This window comes from Sarcophilus harrisii, chromosome 1 (assembly GCF_902635505.1).
Source record: "Sarcophilus harrisii chromosome 1, mSarHar1.11, whole genome shotgun sequence".
Classification (NCBI taxonomy): domain Eukaryota; kingdom Metazoa; phylum Chordata; class Mammalia; order Dasyuromorphia; family Dasyuridae; genus Sarcophilus; species Sarcophilus harrisii.
Window position 1 is genome coordinate 586,810,130 of NC_045426.1, and position 23,616 is coordinate 586,833,745.

General features: G+C 35.3%; 1 protein-coding gene across 5 annotated transcripts in view; it reads right to left on the reverse strand.

The window, feature by feature from the left end:
* DPYS (dihydropyrimidinase) overlaps positions 1-23,616 on the reverse strand; it is a 136,378-nt gene that overhangs the window by 104,225 nt on the left and 8,537 nt on the right. For 2 of the 5 annotated variants that reach the window (XM_031947106.1, XM_003760314.3), the window contains exon 1: positions 7,644-8,077. The exons of 1 other annotated variant lie outside the window; for it this stretch is intronic. In XM_031947106.1, the coding sequence (XP_031802966.1) occupies positions 7,644-7,907 (264 nt within the window). In that variant the 5' untranslated portion in view covers positions 7,908-8,077. Of the gene's footprint in view, positions 1-7,643; positions 8,078-17,061; positions 17,124-17,399; positions 17,805-23,616 lie in introns of those variants that run through there. 2 more of the 5 variants (XM_023496447.2, XM_023496448.2) reach the window with 2 other exon arrangements.

The following is a 23,616-nucleotide window of genomic DNA, read 5'->3' on the forward strand; positions in this document are numbered from 1 at the left end:
ATCAAGTATTAACAGTATACCTGAAGAGGAATAGTATCACCCACATTCCTGACAAGGGATCATCCATCCTTCTCCTGAAGACTTTAAAGAATGGGAAACTCATTACCCTTTGAGATAATTTATTCCATTTTGGATCATTCTTAATCATTAGTGAGTTTTTTTTTTTTCTTTTATGGCGCTTAAATCTTCTTCTGGGTAACTCCAATCATAATGTTAATTCTGTCTTCTAGTGCCAAATAGAATATAATGTATCCCTCTTCATGAAAGCTCCCTAAATACTTGAAAACAGCAATCATACTTTCAATCTTCTCTTTTCCAGGATAAATATTATTAGTACCTACAAATAATCCTTGTATAAAATGATCTCAAGTCTTCTCAATAGCCTGACCAGATTCTCTGGGGTATGTCTTCAAAGGGAACTAGATGGCGCAGTGGATAGAGCTTTGGGCTTGCAATTAGAAAAGAGTCATTTTCATCAGATATGTGTTAGCTGTGTGATCCTGGCCAAGTCATTTAACCCTGTTTATCTCAATACCTCAAATTAAAAATGGGTTGAAGAAGGAAATGGAAAAGCACAACTACACTTCTTGCCAAGAAAATCCCAAATAGAGTCACAAAGAGTCTGAAACTATAAAATAAATGTTATCAAAAGCAACAAAACAACAACAACAACCACACACACACACACACACTAAAGCAATTGGAGTTAAGTGACTTGTCCAGGGTCACACAGCTAGGAAGTATTAAGTACCAGAGGCTGGATTTGAACTCAGGTCCTCCTGATTTCAGAGGCTGTGTTCTATCCACTGTGCCATCTAGCTGCCCCAAGAAAGACTTATAGTAGAACACTTAATAACCTCATCATACAAGACTCATGCAGTGAATATAAGCAAAGAGATCACCACAAACATAATTGAGGATTAAGCTTCAACATATATAGTTATAGCAAAATTCTACAAAGTATTTTATAAGATCCTTCAAACCAGAGGTGGACACTCTCCAATGCAACCAAAACCAGACTGAAATATAATCAGGATATATATAATTTCACAAAATATACAAAAATACAATGAAATATTGTTGTTCAGTCATTTTGTATGTTGTGTAGAAAATTTATACAAAATAATTATGAGGTAAATTTTGGACATGAAATGAGTAATAGCTGAGTCATAATAATGAGGCAAGGCTTCATGTATGTAAGAAGCAGCTCGGTGAATAGAACACTGCTCCTGAGTCACAAAAACATGAATTCAAATCTGGCCTTATTTCACTAATTGGGTGATCCTGGAATATTCAATTAATCTATTTGCTTTTATCCATTGGAGAAGGAAATGGCAAACCACTTCAATATTTTCTCCAAGAAACCCCACAAGGTCATGAAGAGTTGGACATGACTGAACAACACAAATAGATAAGAGTTCACTTCAACAACAAATGTCAGAAGGAATTTCAGAGGTCATTAAATCCACCTTATAATTAATAAAGAATTTTCTACATGACATTTACAAGTACTCATCAAGACTTTTTTTGAGAATCTCTAGCAAGGGAGAATACATGACCCCTCTAAGGCAGCTTACTTTTGGACAATAATTGTTAAGGAAATATTTTCCTTACATCAATTCTAAATCGATCTCATCCACTCTTAATCACTAGTTCTGTCCAAATTAAATTTCCCTCCAAGCCAACAAATTCTTGAAGATAATTGTGTAATCATATTAAAACCCTCCTTTTAAAGTTCTCTAGAAATTTTAACAATACTAATTGTAACAGCACATTGAGATTTATAAAGTGTTCTACAAATATGATCTCATTGTATCTTCATCAGAAACTTGTGATGTAAGTGCTATTATTATTTTCATTTTACAGATGAAGAAACTGAGGCAGGCAGAAATCAAGTGACTTGTCCAAGGTCACTGTGACAACTAGGAAAGGATCTGAGGCTAGATTGAACTTAGTTTTTTTCTGATCCCAGATCCAGCAGTCTCTCTATATTAAGAAACAGTATTTTTCTGCTCTAAAAAGTTCTTTATAAAATCATTGATAAAACCCCTAGAAAAGATAAGTGATAATCAATCAAGGGAAAAGGAGAAATGTATTAAAGATGATAACCAAATTTAATTTTTGTCATTGTCATTCAATCCATTTAAAGCATTTTTGATAGTACCCACTCTTTTTCCTTGAGAAAAAATCAAGTTATCTTAGGCATAAAGTCAACCAACACTTGTGCCAGGCACTATACTAATCACAGAACAGAAGGGGGGAGATGCCTTGGTTTAACTCCAAGAATAAAGGGAGTAATCAAGGATTAAATAGGGTAATAACTTGGTTACCCAATGATTCTGGAAGGTTAACCAAGATACTATTTTAACATATTTTTTTTCTTCTGAGATTCTATAAATCTTATCTCAAATTATCTGGAGTAAAGGGGTCATGTTAGAGGCCAGAAGGAACTATGCTGTTATGGATATGTTTACAAGCTAGAAAAGTTAAATTGAATAAAATTGTTCTTGAATTCTGAGACTAAAAACAAAAAAGAAACAAAAAACTGTGTTGTTTTTTTTTTCAGCACAACTACTTGCCCATCCTCACTCCCTACTGCCACCCAGCTTTATTTTCCCATCTATAAGATAAATAGCTTCAATTGTGGTATGGTATGCATGGTCTTGGAAAATGACTTAACAATAAAATAAGAAATTATGAAATGATTTGGGGAAAAATCAAGATCAGTATGAACTAATCCAGAGTGAAGTGAATAGAACCAGAACAATTTATAAAATAATAATATTATTAAGGAAAGCAACTTAATAAGAACCAAGGAAAATAAAATAACCAATCAAGATTTTAAAGGACAGCATTCCAAATAAGATCAAGGGAAAACAAGATTGCCCAATATCACCATTACTATTCAATGTTGTATTAGAAATGTTAGCTTTAACAATAAGAGAAGAAAAATAAATTGAAGGAATTAGAGTAGGCAATGTGGGAAAAAAAATTATCACCATTTGCAGATGATATGATGGTATACTTAGAGAATCTTAGAGCATCAACTAAAAAAACTACTAGAAACAATTAATATCTTTAGCAAAGTTGCATAATAAATCTACAGAAATCACCAGCATTTCTATATGTTACCTACTAAGTCCAACAGCAAGAGAAAGAAAGAGAAATTCCATTTAAAATAACTATAGATAATATAAAATATTTGGAAGTCTATCTGCCAAGACAAAGCCAGGAACTATATGAATACAGTTACAAAACACTTTTCACACAAATAAAGTCAAATCTAAACAATTGAGAGAATACCAAGTGCTCATGGATAGGCTGAACTTATATATATACATATATATGTAAAATAAAATTATAATTCTACCAAAATTAATCTGCTTTTTCAGTGCCATATTAAATTGCCAAGGAATTATTTTATAGAGCTAGGAAAAAAATAACAAAATTTATCTGGAAGAACATAAAAAAATTTGCAAATGATGGCGGCCTAGATGTACCAGATTTAAAAGAAAAGTTATAAAGCAGTAGTCAACAAAACCATTTGATACGAGATAAAAAATATGAGTAGTGGATCAGTGTAATAAGTTAGGTTCACAAAACACAATAGTTAATGGCTATAGTAATCTAGTGTTTGATAAACCAAAAGACTCCAGCTTGTGGGATAAGAACTCACTATTTGACAAGATTTGCTGTGAAACTGGAAAATAGTATGGCAGAAATTGGGCATTGGCCAATACCTAATATACTATACCAAGATAAAGTGGAAATGAGTTCATTATTTAGACAAAAAGGGTATTACTATAAGGAAATTAGGAAAACAAAGGATAGTTTACCTCTCAGATCTGTGGAGAAGGAATGAATTTGTAAAGGGCAGGAACTCAGTATGGTTAATTTAATGCTACAACAAGGTGTTAATTCAGTGGAATTGATAAGACAATGATTCATTTAGCATGTGAGTTCTCTAATTCAGTAGAATTGATTTAATCTTACGACAAATAATGGTTCTCTAGTGATATAATGATTGGTTTGTACTCAGTATACTGTAATACTATAATTGTAATAGAGTATATAAACTGGGACAAACTCAGCCAGACACAGACTTCAAGATGGAGGCTGTCTTGGTGACTCTCCTGCCTCCTACACTGAAACCAATACCCATTCCAGAGGGCCTCCAGAAAGCTACCTTGGGCCCCAGGAGAAGGAGACAGACTGTGAAGGAGATGATAAAGACTTTGGACCTTATCCCTGACTATTCTCGTGGTGATTATTCTGCTGAAACAAAGGTTGGTCCCAAGACCTCCAGAAAACTAACCTAGACATTACATGAATTTATGGACAAGAAAGAATTAGAGATTATGAAATGCAAAATAAATAATTTTGATTAACTGAAAAGTTTTTGTACAAACAAAACCAATGCAGCCAAGATTAAAAGGGAAGCCAAAAATTGGGGGGAACAGAGCAATTTACAGCCAAGGTTTCTGATAAAGGCCTCATTTCTAAAATATATAGAGAACTGACTTAAATTTATAAGAAGACAAGCCATTCTTCAATTGATAAATGGTCAAAGGATAAGAACAGACAATTTTCAGGTGAAGAAATTAAAGCTATTTCTAGTCATATAGAAAAAAATGCTCTAAATCACTATTATTACAGAAATGCAAATTAAGACAGCTCTGAAATACCACTTCACACCTCTCAGATTAGCTAAAATGATAGAAAAAGATAATGGTAAATGTTGGGGGTGATATGGGAAAACTGGGACACTAATACATTGTTAGTAGAATTATGAAATGATCCAACGATTCTGGAAAATATTTTGGAACTACGTCCAAATGGCTACTGTGTATACCCTTTGATCCAGTATTGTCTCTATTGGGTCTGTATCCCAAATTAAAAAAGGAAAAGGACCCATATGTGCAAAAATGTTTATAGCGGCCCTTTTTGTAGTAGCAAGGAATTGAAAACTAAGTAGATGCCCATTAGTTGTGGAATGACTGAATAAGTTATGGTATATAAATGAAATGGGATATTATTGTTCTATAAGTGTAAAGGGCTGAAACTCTTAAAAGGTGTGCTTGAATCAGACAACTGAGCACTTAAGGCTAATTACCTATTGGACAATGAGGCAACTTTTATTTGTTTGTGTATTTACACAAACATTTAATATTACTCCTGTGTTCCCCTAACTCCCATTTCATAACAATGAAAAAGAACAAAACCTTCATAACCAATAAGTAATCCAGCAAAATAAACTTCCACATTGTCCATGTAGAAAAAATATAAATATCAGTTTTCACTTGAAGTTTATTACCTCTCTGACAAAAGAAGTAAGTTGCATGTTTCATCTTTAGTGTTTTGAACTACTTACTGGTTTATCATAGCATTGATCAGTTCTCAAGTCTTTCAAACTTATTTTTCTTTATAATCGATGTTGTTATCATGTTATGAATTGTTCTCCTTACTTATTCTGCATCAATTCAAGTCAGTCTTCTCAGTTTCTGAGGAAACTGTCCATATTTATCATGACCCAATATTCAATTACATTCATTCATATCTTATTCTTTAATCATTCTCCAAGTAGACAAATTGTTGGGGTTTGGGGTCTTTTCTTCACCCTGCTATGGAATAAATTGCTAGGAATATTTTTATACCTGTCTTTTTTTTCTTTTATATATTTGGGTATGTGCACATAATGGTATCACTAGATCAACTGAATGTGTTCAGCTTAATGATTTTTTTTAGCACAATTCCAAATTACTTTCCAAAATAGTTGAATTAGTCCATAGTTCCATCAGCAATGATTTTCTCACAGTCCCTCCAGTATTTGTTACTTCCCTCTTTGTCAGCTTTTACAATCCAATGGAGGTTATGTAGAAACCAAATTGCTTTAATCTTCATTTCCTTTGAGGCAACTTTAAAAAAAAAATCAGATATCAGAAGGAAATTCAGAAAGAAGCACAGATAAGCAGAACAGTTTTGAAAGCTACAGATTGAATTTGTATTTTTTTTAAAGGCTATCATATATATTGAAGATTTGTAGTTTCATGGAATATCCTTTTTTGTTTTTCTGTATATATGGAAACGCTAATTTTATTTGGCACTTGCTAAATTCATAATTTAAAAAATTTAAACAGGAAAAATAGACTGTGGGATTATAAACACAATACATGATAGAGTACTTTTTTCAAACATTTGATTATAGTTCTTGGGAAAATTCCAATGGAGATTGATAAACTAGATTATTTGCTACCTCGAGAAAACATGCTAGATCATGCATTTCCAAAATATTACAATCAAAATTGGAATAATCCAAGAAGGCTAGACTTACAAGTTCTGATTTAGAGAAATGTTTGGAGATCAAAAATAACTGACTTTGGGGAGACTCTTTAAGAGTCTCCTTTCTTCTCATATCTTTTGGAGACTTTTAAGATTTGCTTCTTTGACTGTAGGTAATACCACTTGACAATCTCTGGAATTGTGTATAAGATTCAGATCTACGTAGGCAGTAAAATGAAGTAAGCTCAAAATTATTAGTCTTTCTCTTCATACTGAAACCAATGAGCAATATCAATTCCGTGGACAAATTGGACAAGATGGAGGAGGCTAATAGAAGGGAGAACAGAAGTAGAAAGGGTAAAGTATAAGAAAGGGTGAGGAACTGTAAAGGGGAAGGGCTGTTTTAGAAGCAAAATACTGGGGAGGAGGGAAAGAAGGAAAGGAAAAACAAATAAGACTAGGTTGCATCTATATAGTGGCAGGCAAGTGAGCTAGGAAGTTATTTCTATGTAGTCTCTGGCTTCCCATTAGCTATTCCTATGTTTCTTATAAAGCAGGAGCAAGGACAGACGGGACAGTTTTCAGATTGCCAGCTAGTCCACAATGCTTAGTTTCCTTGAAACTTTTTGAAGGGTAACTAACCCTAGCATGGGAAAAGGGTCAGGGGCTGGAGAGAGGTGTCTCCGGGAGAAGCAGTCTCTGAGAAGAACATACGGATCTGGCCCAGGTCTTCAGCCAACAAAACTCTCCTCCCCAAAAATTAGAACAGAATCATAGTGAGAATCAAATGTGATGATTATGTAGCGTGCCAGGCAAATCTCAAATGCTATATAAATGCTTGCTATTGTTATTTTTATTACTAAGAGACCAGTTTCGAACATCTGTAACCCAAGAGGAAGGATCCTTTCTAAGTTAATAGAAAAGAAGTCCTAAGGCATGAAAAGAGAAGCTTCCCTCTCTATTTGAAAGTTCAGATAGGATGGCAAACGGACAGACAAATGTGCCAAGACAAAAGTGGTGCAAGTTAGCCCTGCTTTCAAATCCCTCACTTTATGTAAACACAGCAGATTCCCATTTCCCAATCCCAATCCCCACCCCAACTCTCATCCCCCCAGAAAGAAGCAAAAAAGTGTTTCCTGAATTCCTGGGGCTCTTACTAACTTTAACCGACTGATCAGCCAAGGAGCCAGTTCCCAGGGGTCTCCTGGAGTCTCAGAAGGGAGTATGCAATGAAGTTCTGGAGTCAGAAATCTGCGGCTGATGCCCTGCTGAGAGGAAACCCTCCTACACCCTTTTCCACTAGAACAGTCCCGGGCTCCTGATTGCTTTGGTCGGAAGGAGGGAGGAGAACGGATGGTCAGTACCTTGGTGCCCAGGTAGAAGTCGTCGATGGACTGTGTTCCCATAAAAGGGAACTGCAAGTGCGTGTGAGTGTCGATGCCTCCGGGCAACACCAGCTTGCCGGTGGCATCGAGGATCCGCAACCCCTCGGTGGAAGTTCCAGATGCCAGGAGGTCAGGCCCCAAAGCCCGCACCACGCCATCCTCCACTAGCACATCGGCCAGCTGAGAGCGGTCCTCATTTACCACCCTGCCCCCGCGAATGAGGAGCCGCGGCAGGGCAGCCATGGCCACTGCAGAAGGTCAGACAAATACACACTGGATAGCCTCCCTCCCGCAACTAGTCGGTCCGAGACCTCTTGCAGATGGGATTCAATTGCATTTGGGAGCGGGATCCTAAGGTGTCTCCCCTGTAGGAGAGTTCAGAAGCAACTGGACGCCCTTAGTCAATTACCCAACCACGTGAAAAGTCCAAGTTCCACCAGGGATCTGCTTACCTCCCCAACCTTAGCTAGCTGGCCCCGCCCCCTAGTGAGTGATTTAGACGTAAAGGAAAAAATAATGGGACAATCTATCCGTGGCTTTGGTAAACACGCATCTAAAGATCATAGGATTTAGAGCTGCAAAAGACAATATAAAGATAACTTAGTACAAATCTCTCGGTTTGAAGATGAGACTAAGTAAGACTTAGCTTAAATGATGCCCTAAGATGTCCTAAATTGAAGAGAAATAGGTCTTTTGTCGACCTAAAGCCACTCCTTTCCTTTACTAAAGGCGCTTTCTCACCTCTCTTTATTATTCTACTTTTCTAATTGACCACAGTCAAGTATCTGATCTGTCCTCTAAGTATTTTCCCTTGAATGAAAAGGGATGGAGATGGGGAGAAGTCAAATATGGTGGAAGAAGGTCTAACTTACACTAGAAACAGCATTGGCTCTGAGATCAGAAGACCTGGGTTCAAATATCATCTCTGATTCTGACTGTGTGTGTAACCTTGCACTCAGTTTTCTCATCTCCAAAAAAATGAGGAATAGGTGAGATGACTTTCAGAAAGCCATTCCAGCTCTAGATTGGTAGGTTTATTCATTTTGGGTTTTTAACATCTATTCGCACCAGGTCCCACACATTCTTTCACTGGCTCTGCTCTGTTTCTTTTAGACTTTAACTGTTGTGCCCCAAACCTTGCCCTTGGATTGTTATCTACTTATTACTAAGATGACAGGACTTGATGTCTTGCCAGTCAAGCAATTCATTTTCCTTATAAGGGGAAGAGGAACAGTGTTTTGAAATCAATTCTATCTACAAATAAAAATACAGAAAATAATTTGCCCCCAAATCCCATATAAACAAAATACCAAATTTGATCTGAATTATCTGTGAAATAAGGGATAGAGACAGAAAAAAGGAAAGCTCCTTGAAGGTGAGATCTATTTCATTTTTGTCTTTGTATCCACATTGCATAGTGTTTGGCGCATATTAAATACTTGTTGCTTGGTTGATTGACTTTCTCATTAAAACAACCTAAATAATTGTCAAGGTCTAATATTCTTTTATTATAATTCACAGTGAACCCTAAAAATCCTCTTGAGGCTTATACTGCTGAGTAGCCAGCTTTCCCAAATTTTAACAACTGATATAGTCAAGTTATACAGTTTTAATACATGTGTATGTGTGTATATGTGTATGTGTACATATATGTGAATACAATCAAAGCCAGGACGTTGAAATCTTGACTTTATTTTACCTGTATGATCAGAAGCTGCTATGAGTGAGCAGTTACTGTGAAGGCCAACATGGTGGAAGTATAATAGAGGGTCTCACTGAAATCTTACATACTTGGGATCCAGCCATTGCCTCTATGGGCAGACACATGGAAGCAGGATATGGGGGAAAAAGAGAATGTGAGCTGTTGTAGTCAGTCATTTTAATGGACTGAATGGAACCTTCTTGGCTCAGTGGTTAATACTTTCTGAAATTTGCCTTGTCGTTGAACAGAGGAAAACATTAGATTACTTGGCAGCAAAGGAGCTTCTTCATCCCAAAACCCAAGTCTTTTAACACTGAGTCATATTCACCACTGGAAGTAGCCAAAGAATCTCCAGTAAGCCTCACATGATGAGTTCTAATGGGGATGTGCATTAATTTTACCCCTAGAATATAAGCAAGCAAATTGGTAACAACTGGTTTCAACCCCTCCCTTCCTTTAAAAAAAAACGTTCACACAGCACATTTTAAAGTCCAATCTGCATTATTAAAATTTTCTCCATCATTTTCTTAAATCTAGACCAAAAGCGTCAAACATCTAGGCCCAAACCAGATTAAAATGTTACTGGGAAATGTTTAACAAAAATAAATAAAAAGATGTTAATATATGATTTTTAAGTCAGTATACAGACAACAGGGAATCCTTCTGTATAGCTTAGTAGCTTTCCACTCCCTCCCCTTTCTTTTCAGTTTTTCATAACTGATCCAGCCAATGAAAAACAACAAAAAAATAAACCAAGCATTGATCTGTCTTTTGCCAATTTCCAAAATGGAATCCTTGCAGTGAAAATATAATGACTCACTCTTTCCAGTCAGTTTGAGCTGGAACTTATTTCAGCATTCCCTTTAATTAGCAAATTAGATAGAGATAAATATGTGTACACACACAATATGCCTATACACATGTAAAATGCCATCAAGGATGTATTTTACATTGTCAGTAATATACTGCCCAACATTTCCATTCCCTTTTGAGTTACTTTTCTTTTTGATTATAATAAGATCTTGTGTTTCTGTGATTCACCATCTTATAGTTTAGAATATTGATTCTAAATGGATTGACTTTTGCTGAATAATATAATAATTTAAGCTCACTGTACCTTTTCTCAAATGTGATTGATCCATCAAAATGTCTATCTTCTCAATTCTGGCTAAATCTAAGTCATATTGTTTATAGTTACTGTTAAACATGTACATATTGATACTCATAGCTCATGTGCTACCCATTTAGAGTCATGTGATAGTATAGAGAATTTACATTTTTTATCCACATAAATTTTCTGTGTGAATGTTTGAATAATCTGCCTCATGTTATTGCAGATTTGACAGAAGAGACTAAAAAATGTTTCAGGAAAGTTTGCCAATCAATGGGGAATTTTTTTGGTTTGAGCTTTTCAAAGGATACTTTCTATGATACTGGGGAGCATAGTAGCATATGATCACAGATTTAAACTAGAAGGAAACTTAAAAGATCATCCTAGTCTAATTTTATGGATGAGGAAACTGAGGCCCAGAGATTTTAATTGACTTGGCCAAAGTTATATAGCTATTCATTTAATGAGGCAGGATTCAAATCATAGTCCTAGAACTCTTTCTATTTTACCAAAATGGATGTTTCATCATTTCACAGATCAGATTGACATTAAAGTTTAGCAGACCATTTTCAAAAAACAAATTATCTTCATGGTTAAAACTGTCTTAGAATATATGTTTTTAAAGGTAAATTGGAAGACACCTTGGTTGGATAGAGGTTTCAAGGCTGCAATTTGTTCTCTGGAAATAAATGTTTTCTAAAAATTAATAAACAATAGACCTATTGAGGTCTTATATTCTCAGTGATTAGTTGTATAACCATAAACATAAGGTAAATTAAACCCAATACTTTTGACTAAATGTCACACTATGAAAAAGAAATGTGTATCTGGTTTTTAAAAAAAGACCTTTGTAAAGGTGCAAGAGAAAAAAAAATTCAAAACCTTCTTTTGGCAGCTAGAGCTATCACCAGTCTAGAAAAATAGCTGTAGGTCCAATATTTTTGTTGTATCTATAGCTTCTAAATCTGCCAAAATATTAATTTATAGGAAACTGACTCCCACTTCTAAGTTTTCTTCTCATTTCAAAATTGCCATTATATAACCCTGAAAAAAAAATTTCCCCTTTGTAAAGAGATTGGGTCAATACAAAGGGGAAATTTTTTGTAGTGATCCAATCTCTTTCTACACTATCATAACAGAGAAGAAGAAAGGTAGAATATTAGAGAAATAGAGGCCAGCAGCTGCTAGGTGCTATGGAATCTTTGGGAAAGGAAGCTAGAGAGCAGAATAAAAATAAGAAAATAAAGGATTGGAAGAAGTTTATTATGCCCTTTTCAACTTCCTCCCTCCATCCCTCCATCTTTCTCTCTCTCTTTCTCTCTCTCTCTCTCTCTCTCTCTCTCTCTCCAGACAGATACACACACACACACACACACACACACACACACACATACACACACATACACACACATCCCTAAACAGTAAAATAGTTAGAATTTGTCTTTCAAAAGAGAACTAATTACAATATGTAATTTTTCTTGCTAATATATTCATTTTAAACAAACATGCAAAGAAAAGCCAACTTGCATACCATATAAATGACTGGTCAGCACCAAAAAGAGTTGCTATTCTATAGTGCTATTTTTTGGTTATTACTTATGTCAAATTCCCTGACTATTTAGGATCCATACTGGAACAAGATGAGGCACTCATAGTTTTTACTTTTAACAAAAGGAGATTTACATAGCCATGGAAGAAGAATATTCAATAAGGCTATGAATTAAGGACATTTCAAATTGATTCAGGTAAATGAAGCTTCATATTACACTTAGTCCACCAATCAATCATCTGAGAACTACCTTCAATCTCAAAACCTTGTAACTAATTTTGTAGTCAGGAGATGAGAAACAAAATTAATAGTCCTTAGTTTCCTGAGCCAAACAAGTCTTGAACACTGTTTCAATACTTTTTTTTTTAAGATATTTTCTGCCAGTTACATGTAAAGACAATTTTAACATGCATTTACAAAAATTTTTGAGTTCGATGCTAAATGAAATGAGCAGAACCAGGAGATTATTATATACTTCAACCACGATACTCTACGAGGACGTATTCTGATGGAAGTGGATTTCTTTGACAAAGAGAAGATCTAATTCAGTTTCAATTGATCAATGATGGACAGAAGCAGCTGCACCCAAAAAAAGAACACTGGGAAATGAATGTAAACTGTTTGCATTTTTGTTTTTCTTCCTGGGTTATTTCTACCTTCTGAATCCAATTCTCCCTGTGCAACAAGAGAACTGTTTCGTTCTGCACACATATATTGTATCTAGGATATACTGTGACATATTTAATATATATAGGACTGCTTGCCATCTGGGGGAGAGGGGGGAGGGAGAGAGGGGAAAAATCGGAATAGAAGTGAGTGCAAAGGATAATGTTGTAAAAAATTACCCTGGCATGGGTTCTGTCAACAAAAAGTTATTATAATAAAAAAAAAAAAAAGATTTTCTATTCTAAAAGAATAGAAAAAATTCAGAAAAGTATTTTTAAAAACTATTAAATAAAGACAATATGTAACATACAAGTTCCATCCTCAACATTAACGTGCTTTTCCACCGATAACCTGTATGTACAAGAAACAAACAAAAAATGAGAGACACAATGTTCCAAATTTGTCGAGCTGCTGGTGTCTAGGGGGCACTTCACTGGTCATGTTCACACTACCTTTGTAGATTAATGAACTGCCTGTGCAAAAAAAAAAATGAGTTCTAAATTTTCTCTCTCCTTTCCTCACTTTTCTCTTCCCTAAGATAATAAATTATGTGATATAGGTTTATATATATTCAACCATGGAAAACATATTGCCATATTAGTCATGTTGTGAAAAAAGATCCCAAAAGAAAAAAAAAAAAAACACAAAAAATACAAAAAGTGAAAACTACTATGGTTTGATCTATATTCAGATTCCATTAGTTCTTTCTCTGGAAGAGGATAGCATTTTTTTATCATGAGTCTTTTGGAATTGTCTTGGATCATTATATTTCTAGCCAAGTCATTCACAGTTGATCATTATACAGCATTGCTGTTATAATGTTCTCCTGGTTCTACTTACTTCATTTTGCATCAGTTCATAAAAGTCTTTGCAGGTTTTACTGAAATCATTCTGCTTTTCATTTCTTATAGTAGAGTTATATCTCATTATCATATACTACAATTTATTCAGTCATTTTCTCAATTGATGGATATTCCTTTAATTTCTAATTCTTTGCCATTACAAATCAATATTTTTATACAAATAGGTCCTCCATCCATCTTTTCTTTTTTAAAGAATTTTAAAAAATATCTTTGGGATATAGACGTAGGAATGGTCAAAGAGTATGCACAATTTTATATTCCTTTAGGCATAATTTTATGTTGCTCTTCTGGATGATTGGATTTGTTCATAATTCTACTAATAGTACATTAGTGTCCCAATTTTTCAACATCCTCTCCAACATTTATAATTTTTCTTTTATGTCATATTAATCAATCTGATAGAAGATAAGTAGGAGATTAAAATAGAGGGAAAACACTATAATTAAAAGAAATTAGGAAAGGTTTCCTAATCCAGGAGCAAGCTCCAGTAAATCCAGGAGGAAGAAATAAGAAATAAGGATAGAATTCTATCAGTAACAATCAGTGAAAATGCCCAATCAAGAGAAAGTAGTTTGTGCCAGGAATAGCAAGGCAGGAGAAGGACAAGGAAGAACCTGAGGAGAAGGAAGAGGAAAAGGAGGAAGAGGAGAAGAGGAGGAGGAAGAAGAGAGGCAGAAGAAGAAAAAGGAGAAGAGGAGGAAGAGGAAGAAAGGAGGAAAAGGAGAGGAAGAGGAAAAGAGGAGGAGGAAGAGAGGAAGAGGAAGAGAGGAGGAGGAAAAGAAGAGAAGGAGAAAAAGAGAGAAGAAGAAGAGGAGGAGGAGGAGAGGAGGAGGAAAAGAGTAGAAGAAGAGGGAGGAAGAGGAGAGGAGGAGGAGACGAAGAGGAAGAGATGTAGAAAAAGGAGGAAGAGTGGAGGAGGTGTTGATTATATAGGGAAGAGGAAAGTGGAATGCAATGATTAGACTTTCACTGCAGGAAAATTACTTTGAGAGCTGAGTAGAGAATGGACTAAAATGGAGAAAAGACTTGTGGCAGGCAGATCAAGCAGAAGGTTGCTACAATAATCCAAAGGAATGATCCCTAACACGTTTTCTCCCTCAGACACTTACTAGCTGTATAACCCTGAGGAAGTCCACTTAACCTGTTTGCCCTAATCCCCTGATGAAGAAAATGGCAAACTACTCTGGTATCTTTGTCAAGAAAACCTCATGGACAGTATGGTCCATGGGATCACAAAGAGTTGGAAATGACTGAACAACAATGAGAATCTACTGAACAGGGTCTGGCACAGTCCTGAGGACTTTACAAAAATTATTCATTTAATCTTCACAATAACTCTGAGAGGTGGGTACTATTATTATCCCCATTTTATAGTTGAGGAAACTGAGGTACATTGAGTCACACAGAAAAATAAGCTTCTGAAACTTTTAATATTTGAAATTAGGTTTTCACAGCTGTAAGTCCTGAGTTTTATTTACTACAATACCAAGCTGTTAATTCTCTTAAATTCTAGACAGTGGAACTGACATCTAAGGAGTTGAGTGGTTTAGTGACTTTTATATATACCTGTTGCCTTGCTCAAGTAAATTATAAAGTCCTTGAGGCAAGGACTTTTTCATTTCTGGTTTTGAATTCCAAGTCCTCAACACATAGGATATTTAACAAAATGTGTTGATTAATTGCCAAGGGTTACTTGGCTCTTAAGTAACTGTATGGGATCTAAACCCAAGCTTTCTCATTCTTTCTCCATTCTCTTTTTATGGCAGCCTCTGAAGTTTTAAGTGCACACATTGGAATGAGTGCAACTCTTCTGAGTACTATTGATCCAAGTGAAGATGAGATGTATTTTCTTTAGACCACAGAACCATTATTTTCTTGAGCCCTCAACTGTAACACACAGAGGACAAGAGATTTTTTTAAAAGGCTTTTTAAAGTTTTTGCTGACCAATCTTCCAGGTCTGTGGGACACTGGTTGATTGCACCAATTTTAAATACTAATAGAGTATAGCAAGGGTTCTTAATCTTTTTGTGTCATGGAACCCCTTTGTCAGTCTAAGCCTAAGAATATCCTCTCACAATATTATTTTTAAATACATAAAATGAGATACAACGGAAATCAACTCACCTCAATACATTCATTTTTAAATTATGTCTGACTTTTCATGATGCCATTTGGGGTTTCCTTGGCAAAGACATTGAAGCAGTTTGCATTTCCTTCTCCAGTTCATTTTATAGATGAGGAAACTGAGGCAAAATGAGTTAAGTGACTTGTAGAGGGTCCCACAGCTAGTAAGCATTTTAGGACAGATTTGAACTTAGGAAAATGAGTCTTTCTGACTCCAGGCCTAGCACTCTATCCACTTTGCCTCCTAGCTGACTCATGTTATCAAAATATTAAGACAAAAAACCCTCAGACCTTAGATTAAAAATTTCTGATTTGTATCAGTGATTTAAATTTTGCAAAATGCTTTTCATTTATTGTCTCATTTAATCTTCATTAATTCTTCAGGCTAATTAATACATGAAGAAAAAATCTTATGCTTGCTTAATTTCTTAGTTATGGGAACTCCCATCACCAAGACTTCAATACATGCATAACTAACTAGCAAAGCATAAGAGATGTCACTTCATTGATATAGGGAATTACAGGATGGGAAAACGCCCTCTCTCAACTCAGACACATAAATAGATAAAGCATTTAATCCTTATTATATAATAAGCACTAGAAATATAAATACAATCAAGCAAAGTAGTCCTTTGCTCTAGGACATCTCTCTAGGACATCAAAGACAAGGAGTTCAGACACATTGAGTTGGGAAATAGAGTACTGTATGTGAGGTAGTTAATATGACACTGGAACATGTGAAAGGAAAAAAAGTTTTTAAAAGTCTGAGGCCCAGAAAAAGATGGAAAGGAGGGTTGTGAAGTTTTGAAAACCAGAGAATTGTATATTTGACCTTGGAGGTAATAGGGAGCCCACTGAGGTTATTGAGTAGAGGTAGGGCAGAAATGATATGGTCAGACTTGTGTTTGAGGAAGATCACTTTGATAGCTGACTCAGTCAATATATATTTAATAAGCTTCTGTGAGAAACACTGTGCTAAGTGTTGGGAATACCAAAAAGTTGGTAAAATAGTCCTTGCTTAAGGAGCTTACAATTTAAAGGAGGAGACAAGCAAACAAATATGTACAAACAAGCTACATGTAGAATAATTAGGCAAATTAGAAGAGGGAAGATACAATAATTAAAAAGGATTGGGAAAGCTTTCCTATAGCAGATGGAATTTTAGTCAGAATTTAAATAAATCCAAGGAAGGCAGTAGGTAGAGATGAGGAGGGAGAGCATTCAGAGTTGGAGGACAACCAGAGAAAATGCCCTAAGCAGACAAATGGAAAGTCTAATTTGAGGAAGTTAGAAGTCCAGTGTCACTGTGGGGGACATTCCAGCTCCTTCCTCAGCTGTTCCTTAAGGGAAGAAAAAGAGGAAAATAGATAGCCAGTGATACCTGTTTCCTGCTGTTCAGGTTCAACTTCCATCTGCTTCTGTGCCATTTCTTGTCTGATCTACCTTCAGAAAGAAGAATAGTCAAATAGTGCTTCCCATCTGGCATCTGCCTTCCATCTCGTATCCCACTTCTCTCCAGCTCTTCTGAGAAGAGGAGTAGCATCTTTCACTCATTGATAAACTTTCTCACATTTGCTCATGCCTATATATCTCAGGGATTCTGAACCCCAACCTGTAGGACATCATTCAAACCTCATTCCCCATCCCCTGCCATCTGCCTTCCTTATTCTCATTTCCCTTTATTCTCCCATTCCAAAATCTCAACCAAACACTACTCACCCCATTCCATTCTCCTCTCTGGAATTCTGTTCCATAGGCAACAAACTTCCCTTCATCTAAAATCTTTTCTCCCATTTCTTCCATCTATCAGCTCTTATTGAAACCTGGCTTCCTACAACACTACAGCCTCCCTGGTCACCCTTTCCATCATTGATTACACTTTCAATCATTCTCCTTAGCATTGAGGCAAGGGAATTGAGAATACTCCTTGTTTGCTCCCTATCACCACTTCTGTTTTCCCAGGTGCCTTCATCAATTAGTAACCTCTTTTCCTTTGAGGTTCATGCAATGATATCTAACATCCAACCAAAATCTGTGAATTGTTATCTACAGACTTCTAGATCACTTCCCTTCCTTCCTCAATAAGTTCGCACAAGGTTCACAATTTTTCTCTCTTCCCCAATTCCCATCCTCATACAAGGGGACTTCAACATATATATTGGCTCCCTCTCAAATACTCTAATTGCTCAATTTCTAAACTGTTTGTTTTTCATCACCAATCTTTCCACCGCTATACACAAAGATGATTATACTTTAACCTTGCTATTACCCACAAATGTACCTACCACCTATATTTTCCTTTTTTATCCACAATACGACTTTCAAAGCCTCGATACCCCAAATTTCTCTCCCCAGTTATTATCTCTACACTAGCCACTATATCTTTTCTTCCCCATCTTGCATTTTTGGTAAACAAGTTTAGCTTCTCAAGTGCATGGCTCTCTTGTCATATTGTCACTTGTGCCTTGCCAAGCCTCAGTCTTGGATTACTCCAGCCATTCACTGCCTTTGATACTACATGCTATGGAATGAAAGTAGAAAAAAAACCAATGGGCCAAAGGGAAAGCTGCTCTTTGCACTGGAGGTTCTCTACATTTAGGTTGCTAGATCAGGCTGATAGCACAAGGTGGATGCTGCCTTGTGCTAGTACAAATGAAAGTCACCTAGCTAACCTCTAGCATGCTTCCCTCAGGGAACATAAGCAGCAAAATATGAAAGCTGAGGTCAGAAGAAGGTCCCCTTTTCTCATTCAGATGAAGAATGGAGGGAGAAAGTTTTGAAGTATTCCTTAATAATTTAAAAAATACCCACATAAATCCAGATTATTTCATTTGGCTTTTCTTAGTTGAATCTACCATGTTTTATCGATTAGTGTCATTATACTTTGATGTTCTATTAGGGGTTCTTATGTAAATAATTAAATGGCTCACAGGATTAGGAAAGCATCTGATATTTCCCAATCTCAAAAAGCTAGATTTGCTGAGTCCCCAAAATACTTTTGCTTAATTTTTAACATTTATCTACAAGCTTATTAAACACTGTAGAACTATATAGGAGAAAGGTTGTTTCCCTAGACATCTGAGAAGATCTCTAACCTTTCACAAAAGTGCAAAAGAATTTTTGGTATTTGAATGAGACAAAAATTCAATGTTATGCATTTGCATTTTTTTTAAAAAAACACTACCTTAATCTCATTTATCTGATTCTGCAGCAACATATCTTGTGACATATCTTTTTTCTTTTAATAGTATATTACTTTTCCAATTACATGTAAAGATGGTTTTCAACATTTTTGTAAGACATTGAGTGCCAATTTTTTCCTCCTCTCTTTTCCTCTCTGTTTTCTCTTCCTTGCCTAAAACAGCAAGCAATCTGATATAGGTTATATATGTACAATCATTTTTAAACATATTTCTATATTAGTCATGTTGGGAAAGGAAAATCTGAACAAAAAAAACCCAAAAGGCAAAAATATATACTTATATTTTAAAAAATAAATTCTACCTGAAGTGTATGTGTATTTCAATTTGACTCAGTTAAGCAAATATTTAAGTGCCTGTTCTGATACAAGGTACTATAGCAAACTTCAGTTAAGTTGGACTTTTCATGACCCCACTTGAGGTATTATTGGCAAAGATCATGAAATAGTTTGCCATTTTCTTTTCCAGTTCATTTTACAGATGAGGAAATTGAAAAAAAAAATTAAGCGATTTGTCCACAGTCATATAGCTGGTAAGTTTAAGAGATTTATATTTGAACTGAGCAAGTTGAGTCATGAATCCAGGACCAATATCCTATATCCTGTCTACTTGACCTCACCTTACTGCCTGACCATCCAGACTTGGAGACAAAAACAAACAAACAAACAATAAAACCCACCTTGAAACAATACTTTCTTTCAAAGACTTTATACAAAATATGTCAAAAGTTTTATTGTAGTTTTAAAATTTAATACCTTAAATATACTCTCATAGGGTCACATCAATGACATTAGGAGAATCTTCCCCTTTATAAAGAAATTCTATCTTCTTCTGAAAATCATTTTACCATAATATGTCCTTATGTTTCCTCTCCTTTGTCTTAAGAAAGATAATTCCAAAAACTCTTCAAACTTAAAACAAGTTAAATGCCATTCAGGAGGTTTTAATCTTCATCCCTAATTCATGGAAATCCAAGATAAATTAAAATTTCATTGTCTCATTTACACAACATAAAATGAGGCTGGTTGAACTTTATCTCTTACTACTTCATATGGAAATAATTAAAAAAAAATTTTTTTTTTATCCTTTCAAGGGGTTGCAGAGAAGAAATATCCGATTTCCATCAGTGTAAATCCTGGTGTGAAAATGCCCACCAGGATACAAAAAAACCATTCTTTTATTTCTTAGGGTCTCAGAAAATTGCCTAAGCATTAAGGATTTATCAGACAGGTCATATCAGAGGCAATATGTGGCCAGGAAAAAGTAAGCTTTTTCAATAAATTGGGAAATATTTTTATATCCAAAGGATCTGATAAAGGCCTCATTTCTAAAATAGATAGACAATTGATTCAAATGTATAATAGTTCAAACCATTCTCCAATTGATAAATGGTCAAAGGATATGAACAGACAATTTTTAGATAAAGAAATTGAAACTACTTATAGCCACAAGAAAAGGTGCTCCATATCACTATTGATCAGAGAAATACAAATTAAGACAACTCTGAGATACTGCTACACACCTCTCAGATTGACTAAAATGAAAGGAAAAGATAAGGAAGAATATTGGAAGGGATGTGGGAAAATTGGGACATATACATTGTTGTTGGAACTGTGAATGGATCCAACCATTCTGGAGAACACTTTGGAACTACACTCAAAAAGTTAGCAAATTTTGCATATTTGATCCAGCAGTGTTTCTACTGGGATTATATCCCAAAGAGATCCTAAAGGAGGGAAAGAGACCCACATGTGCAAAAATGTTTGTGGCGGCCCTTTTTGTAGTGGCTAGAAACTAGAAACTGAGTGGATGCCCATTAATTGGAGAATGACTGAATAAATTATGGTATATGAATCCTATGGAATACTATTGTTCTGTAAGAGATGACCAGCAGGGTGATTTAAGAAAGGCTTGGACTGATGCTAAGTGAAATGAGCAGAGCCAGGAGATCATTATACATGGCAACAACAAGACTATATGACAATCAATTCTGACAGACGTGGCTCTCTTCAACATTGAAATGATTCAAACCAGTTCCACTTGTGCAGTGATGAAGAGAGCCATCTACACCCAGAGAGAGAACCATGGGAACGGAGTGTTGAACACAACATAGTATTCTCATTCTCTCTGTTGTTATTTGCTTGCATTTTGTTTTCTTTCTCAGTTTTTCTTTTTCTTCCTTCTTGATCTGATTTTTCTTGTGCAACAAGTTAACTTATAAACATGTATGTATATATAAATATAAATATATATATATGTATATATATATATATATATATATATATATATATATATATATACTGGATGTAACATGTATTTCAACATATTTAACATGTATTGAACTACCTGAACTACCTGCCAGCTAGGGAAGGTGGTACGGGAAAGGAGGGGAAAATCTGGAACAAAAGTTTATGCAAGGGGCAGTGTTGGCAAAATTACCCATGGATATGCTTTATAAATAAAAAGTTTTAATTAAAAAAAGTAAGCTTTTTGAGGGCTAGAACTGTTTGGATTTTTGTCTTTTCTTTCTCCAAGGCTTAGCCTAGTGCCTTGCACACCCTCGGCTTTTAATCAATGCTTGTTGAATTTAATTCTTGGATCCCAAATTGTCCCTCTAACCATTATATGCTACAGCAATATTAAATTTCATGAGAAAAACATTTTTATTTATTCTAAGTAGTATCCATTTAGAACTAAGCACAGAATCCTGTTATAACAAAGAGTTTGAAGGACAAGAATATCCTTCAGGAAATATTAGATCCATAGCCTTATAAGAGATGCATATTATATGCTGCATTATGAGTATGTGAGAGACATTTTGAGACTCACAATTTAATTAACTCCTTGGTATAGTAAATTGCTTTATAACAGGGATTTAATGTACTGCTCTTATTAATAAATGTACACTTAAAATTACCTTCCAGTGTTGCATAGAGCTTAGAACACAAAGCCGGTTCATTTACTTTTCCATTTTCCCTTTTAAGTCCATGAGGGTCATCTGAGTATCACCAAACAAAGAAAGCATTGAACTAATTATAATGCATATGCTGAAATAAGCCACAAGAGACCAATAAATCTCCCCTTACAATTCCTTTTGTTTGCCCAGCAATTTGCCATCCCCTCCACATAAATCATTTCTTCTGACCTTATATCCCAAAGTGATTGACCTTCCTTCAGAACACAAAAGGAAAAATAGCTCATTTCCTGTTCCACTTAAATATAACCATCTTATCCTTTTCTGCCAGAAAGAGCATAGAGTTCATTTTCAGAATGTAAGAACAGCAAACTATTTCTATATGTATCTGAGGTGTCCTTTACTTAAAGAAAATGAAGGATATGAACATTTGGAAATTACAATATATCAATATGTAAGAAGTTAAAAAAAGTAGCCCTAGTAAGAAGAAAACCTTGCTACAGCCTTTGGAAAAGAAAAGTTATCTTCCCTGAATATTTAGAATAGTCTACTGTTCCATATCTATGATCTCAACTGATCTGAGTGTTTCCTCCTATGATACATAGCCCAACCCTTCCATGACTGAATATTGCCCAAATCTTATTCCTGCCCTTCAATAAGTTTGTCCCAGGGGTCTACCAAACGCGAAGACAGCCTGAAGTCAAGGATACTGAGGGAACACACAGGTTATCTAGTCAGTCGGTCAACAAGTATTTATTCAGTATTTACACATGACCATTCAGGAATTGTACTAAGCTACATGCTAAGTGGCCAGTGGTTTGGTCTTCCATCTCATTTTTTTCACTCATGTTTTTCTTTCATCACATTCTTGCCAACTTCTTCTGGGTAATTCCTTATTTGTCATGTGTTGCAGCCTGTACAAGTCTCTCAGGACATTCTTAATTGACCTTTGCATAATCCTCAACTCAAATACTTTGGAAGTTAGAGAATAATGAATTCTAGATTAGATGGCATTCAAGGACATAAGGTGCTATAATTAGAAATGTGGACACTTAAGAAAATCTTGTTGAAGTGATAGGATAGGATGAATAGGGGAGGGTGTTTAAGGAAGTATCCATTCCCGGACATAGTAGTAATAGACAGTAAACAAAGGTCATGGAATTAAAGAACTGAGAGGCTGGGGTGATCAAAATTAGTAGTGGTTGGGGTACAGAAGACTAAACTTAATAGAGAGAAAGGAGAGAGACCTGGTGATGGCAATAAGGATCTAGACAGTTTGGAGTGAACTTGGAAGGAGAAAAGGTGATTATTGAGTGATGGTACTCAAAATGACTGTGAGAAACAAAAACCACAGCAAAAACAACAACAACAAATACCCCAACTTCTCCTTCTGGCTCTAGGTATCAAAGGGTGTGACAGAAGGAAGGTAATAAAAATTTATTTAGTGTCTAATATGCCAGATACTGTACTAAGTGCTTTACAAATATCTCATTTGATTCCCACAACAATCCTGGGAGGTGAGTGCTATTATTTATCCCATTTTACACTTGAGGCAAAGAGGCAAACAGAACTTAAATGAAATTGTATATAGTAACAGCAGTAATGTTTCAAGAACAACTATGAGCAACTAAGTCATTTCAAATATTATAAATACCCATATTAACTACAAAGGATATATGAAGGTAGATGCTATCTGCATCCAGAGAAAAAAATTGATAAATAGGGGTAGGTATAGAATGATTTTTACATATATATGTGTCTATGTATCTGTGTGTACATACATACATATATACATATTTCTGTTTGATGGTATCCATCTGTA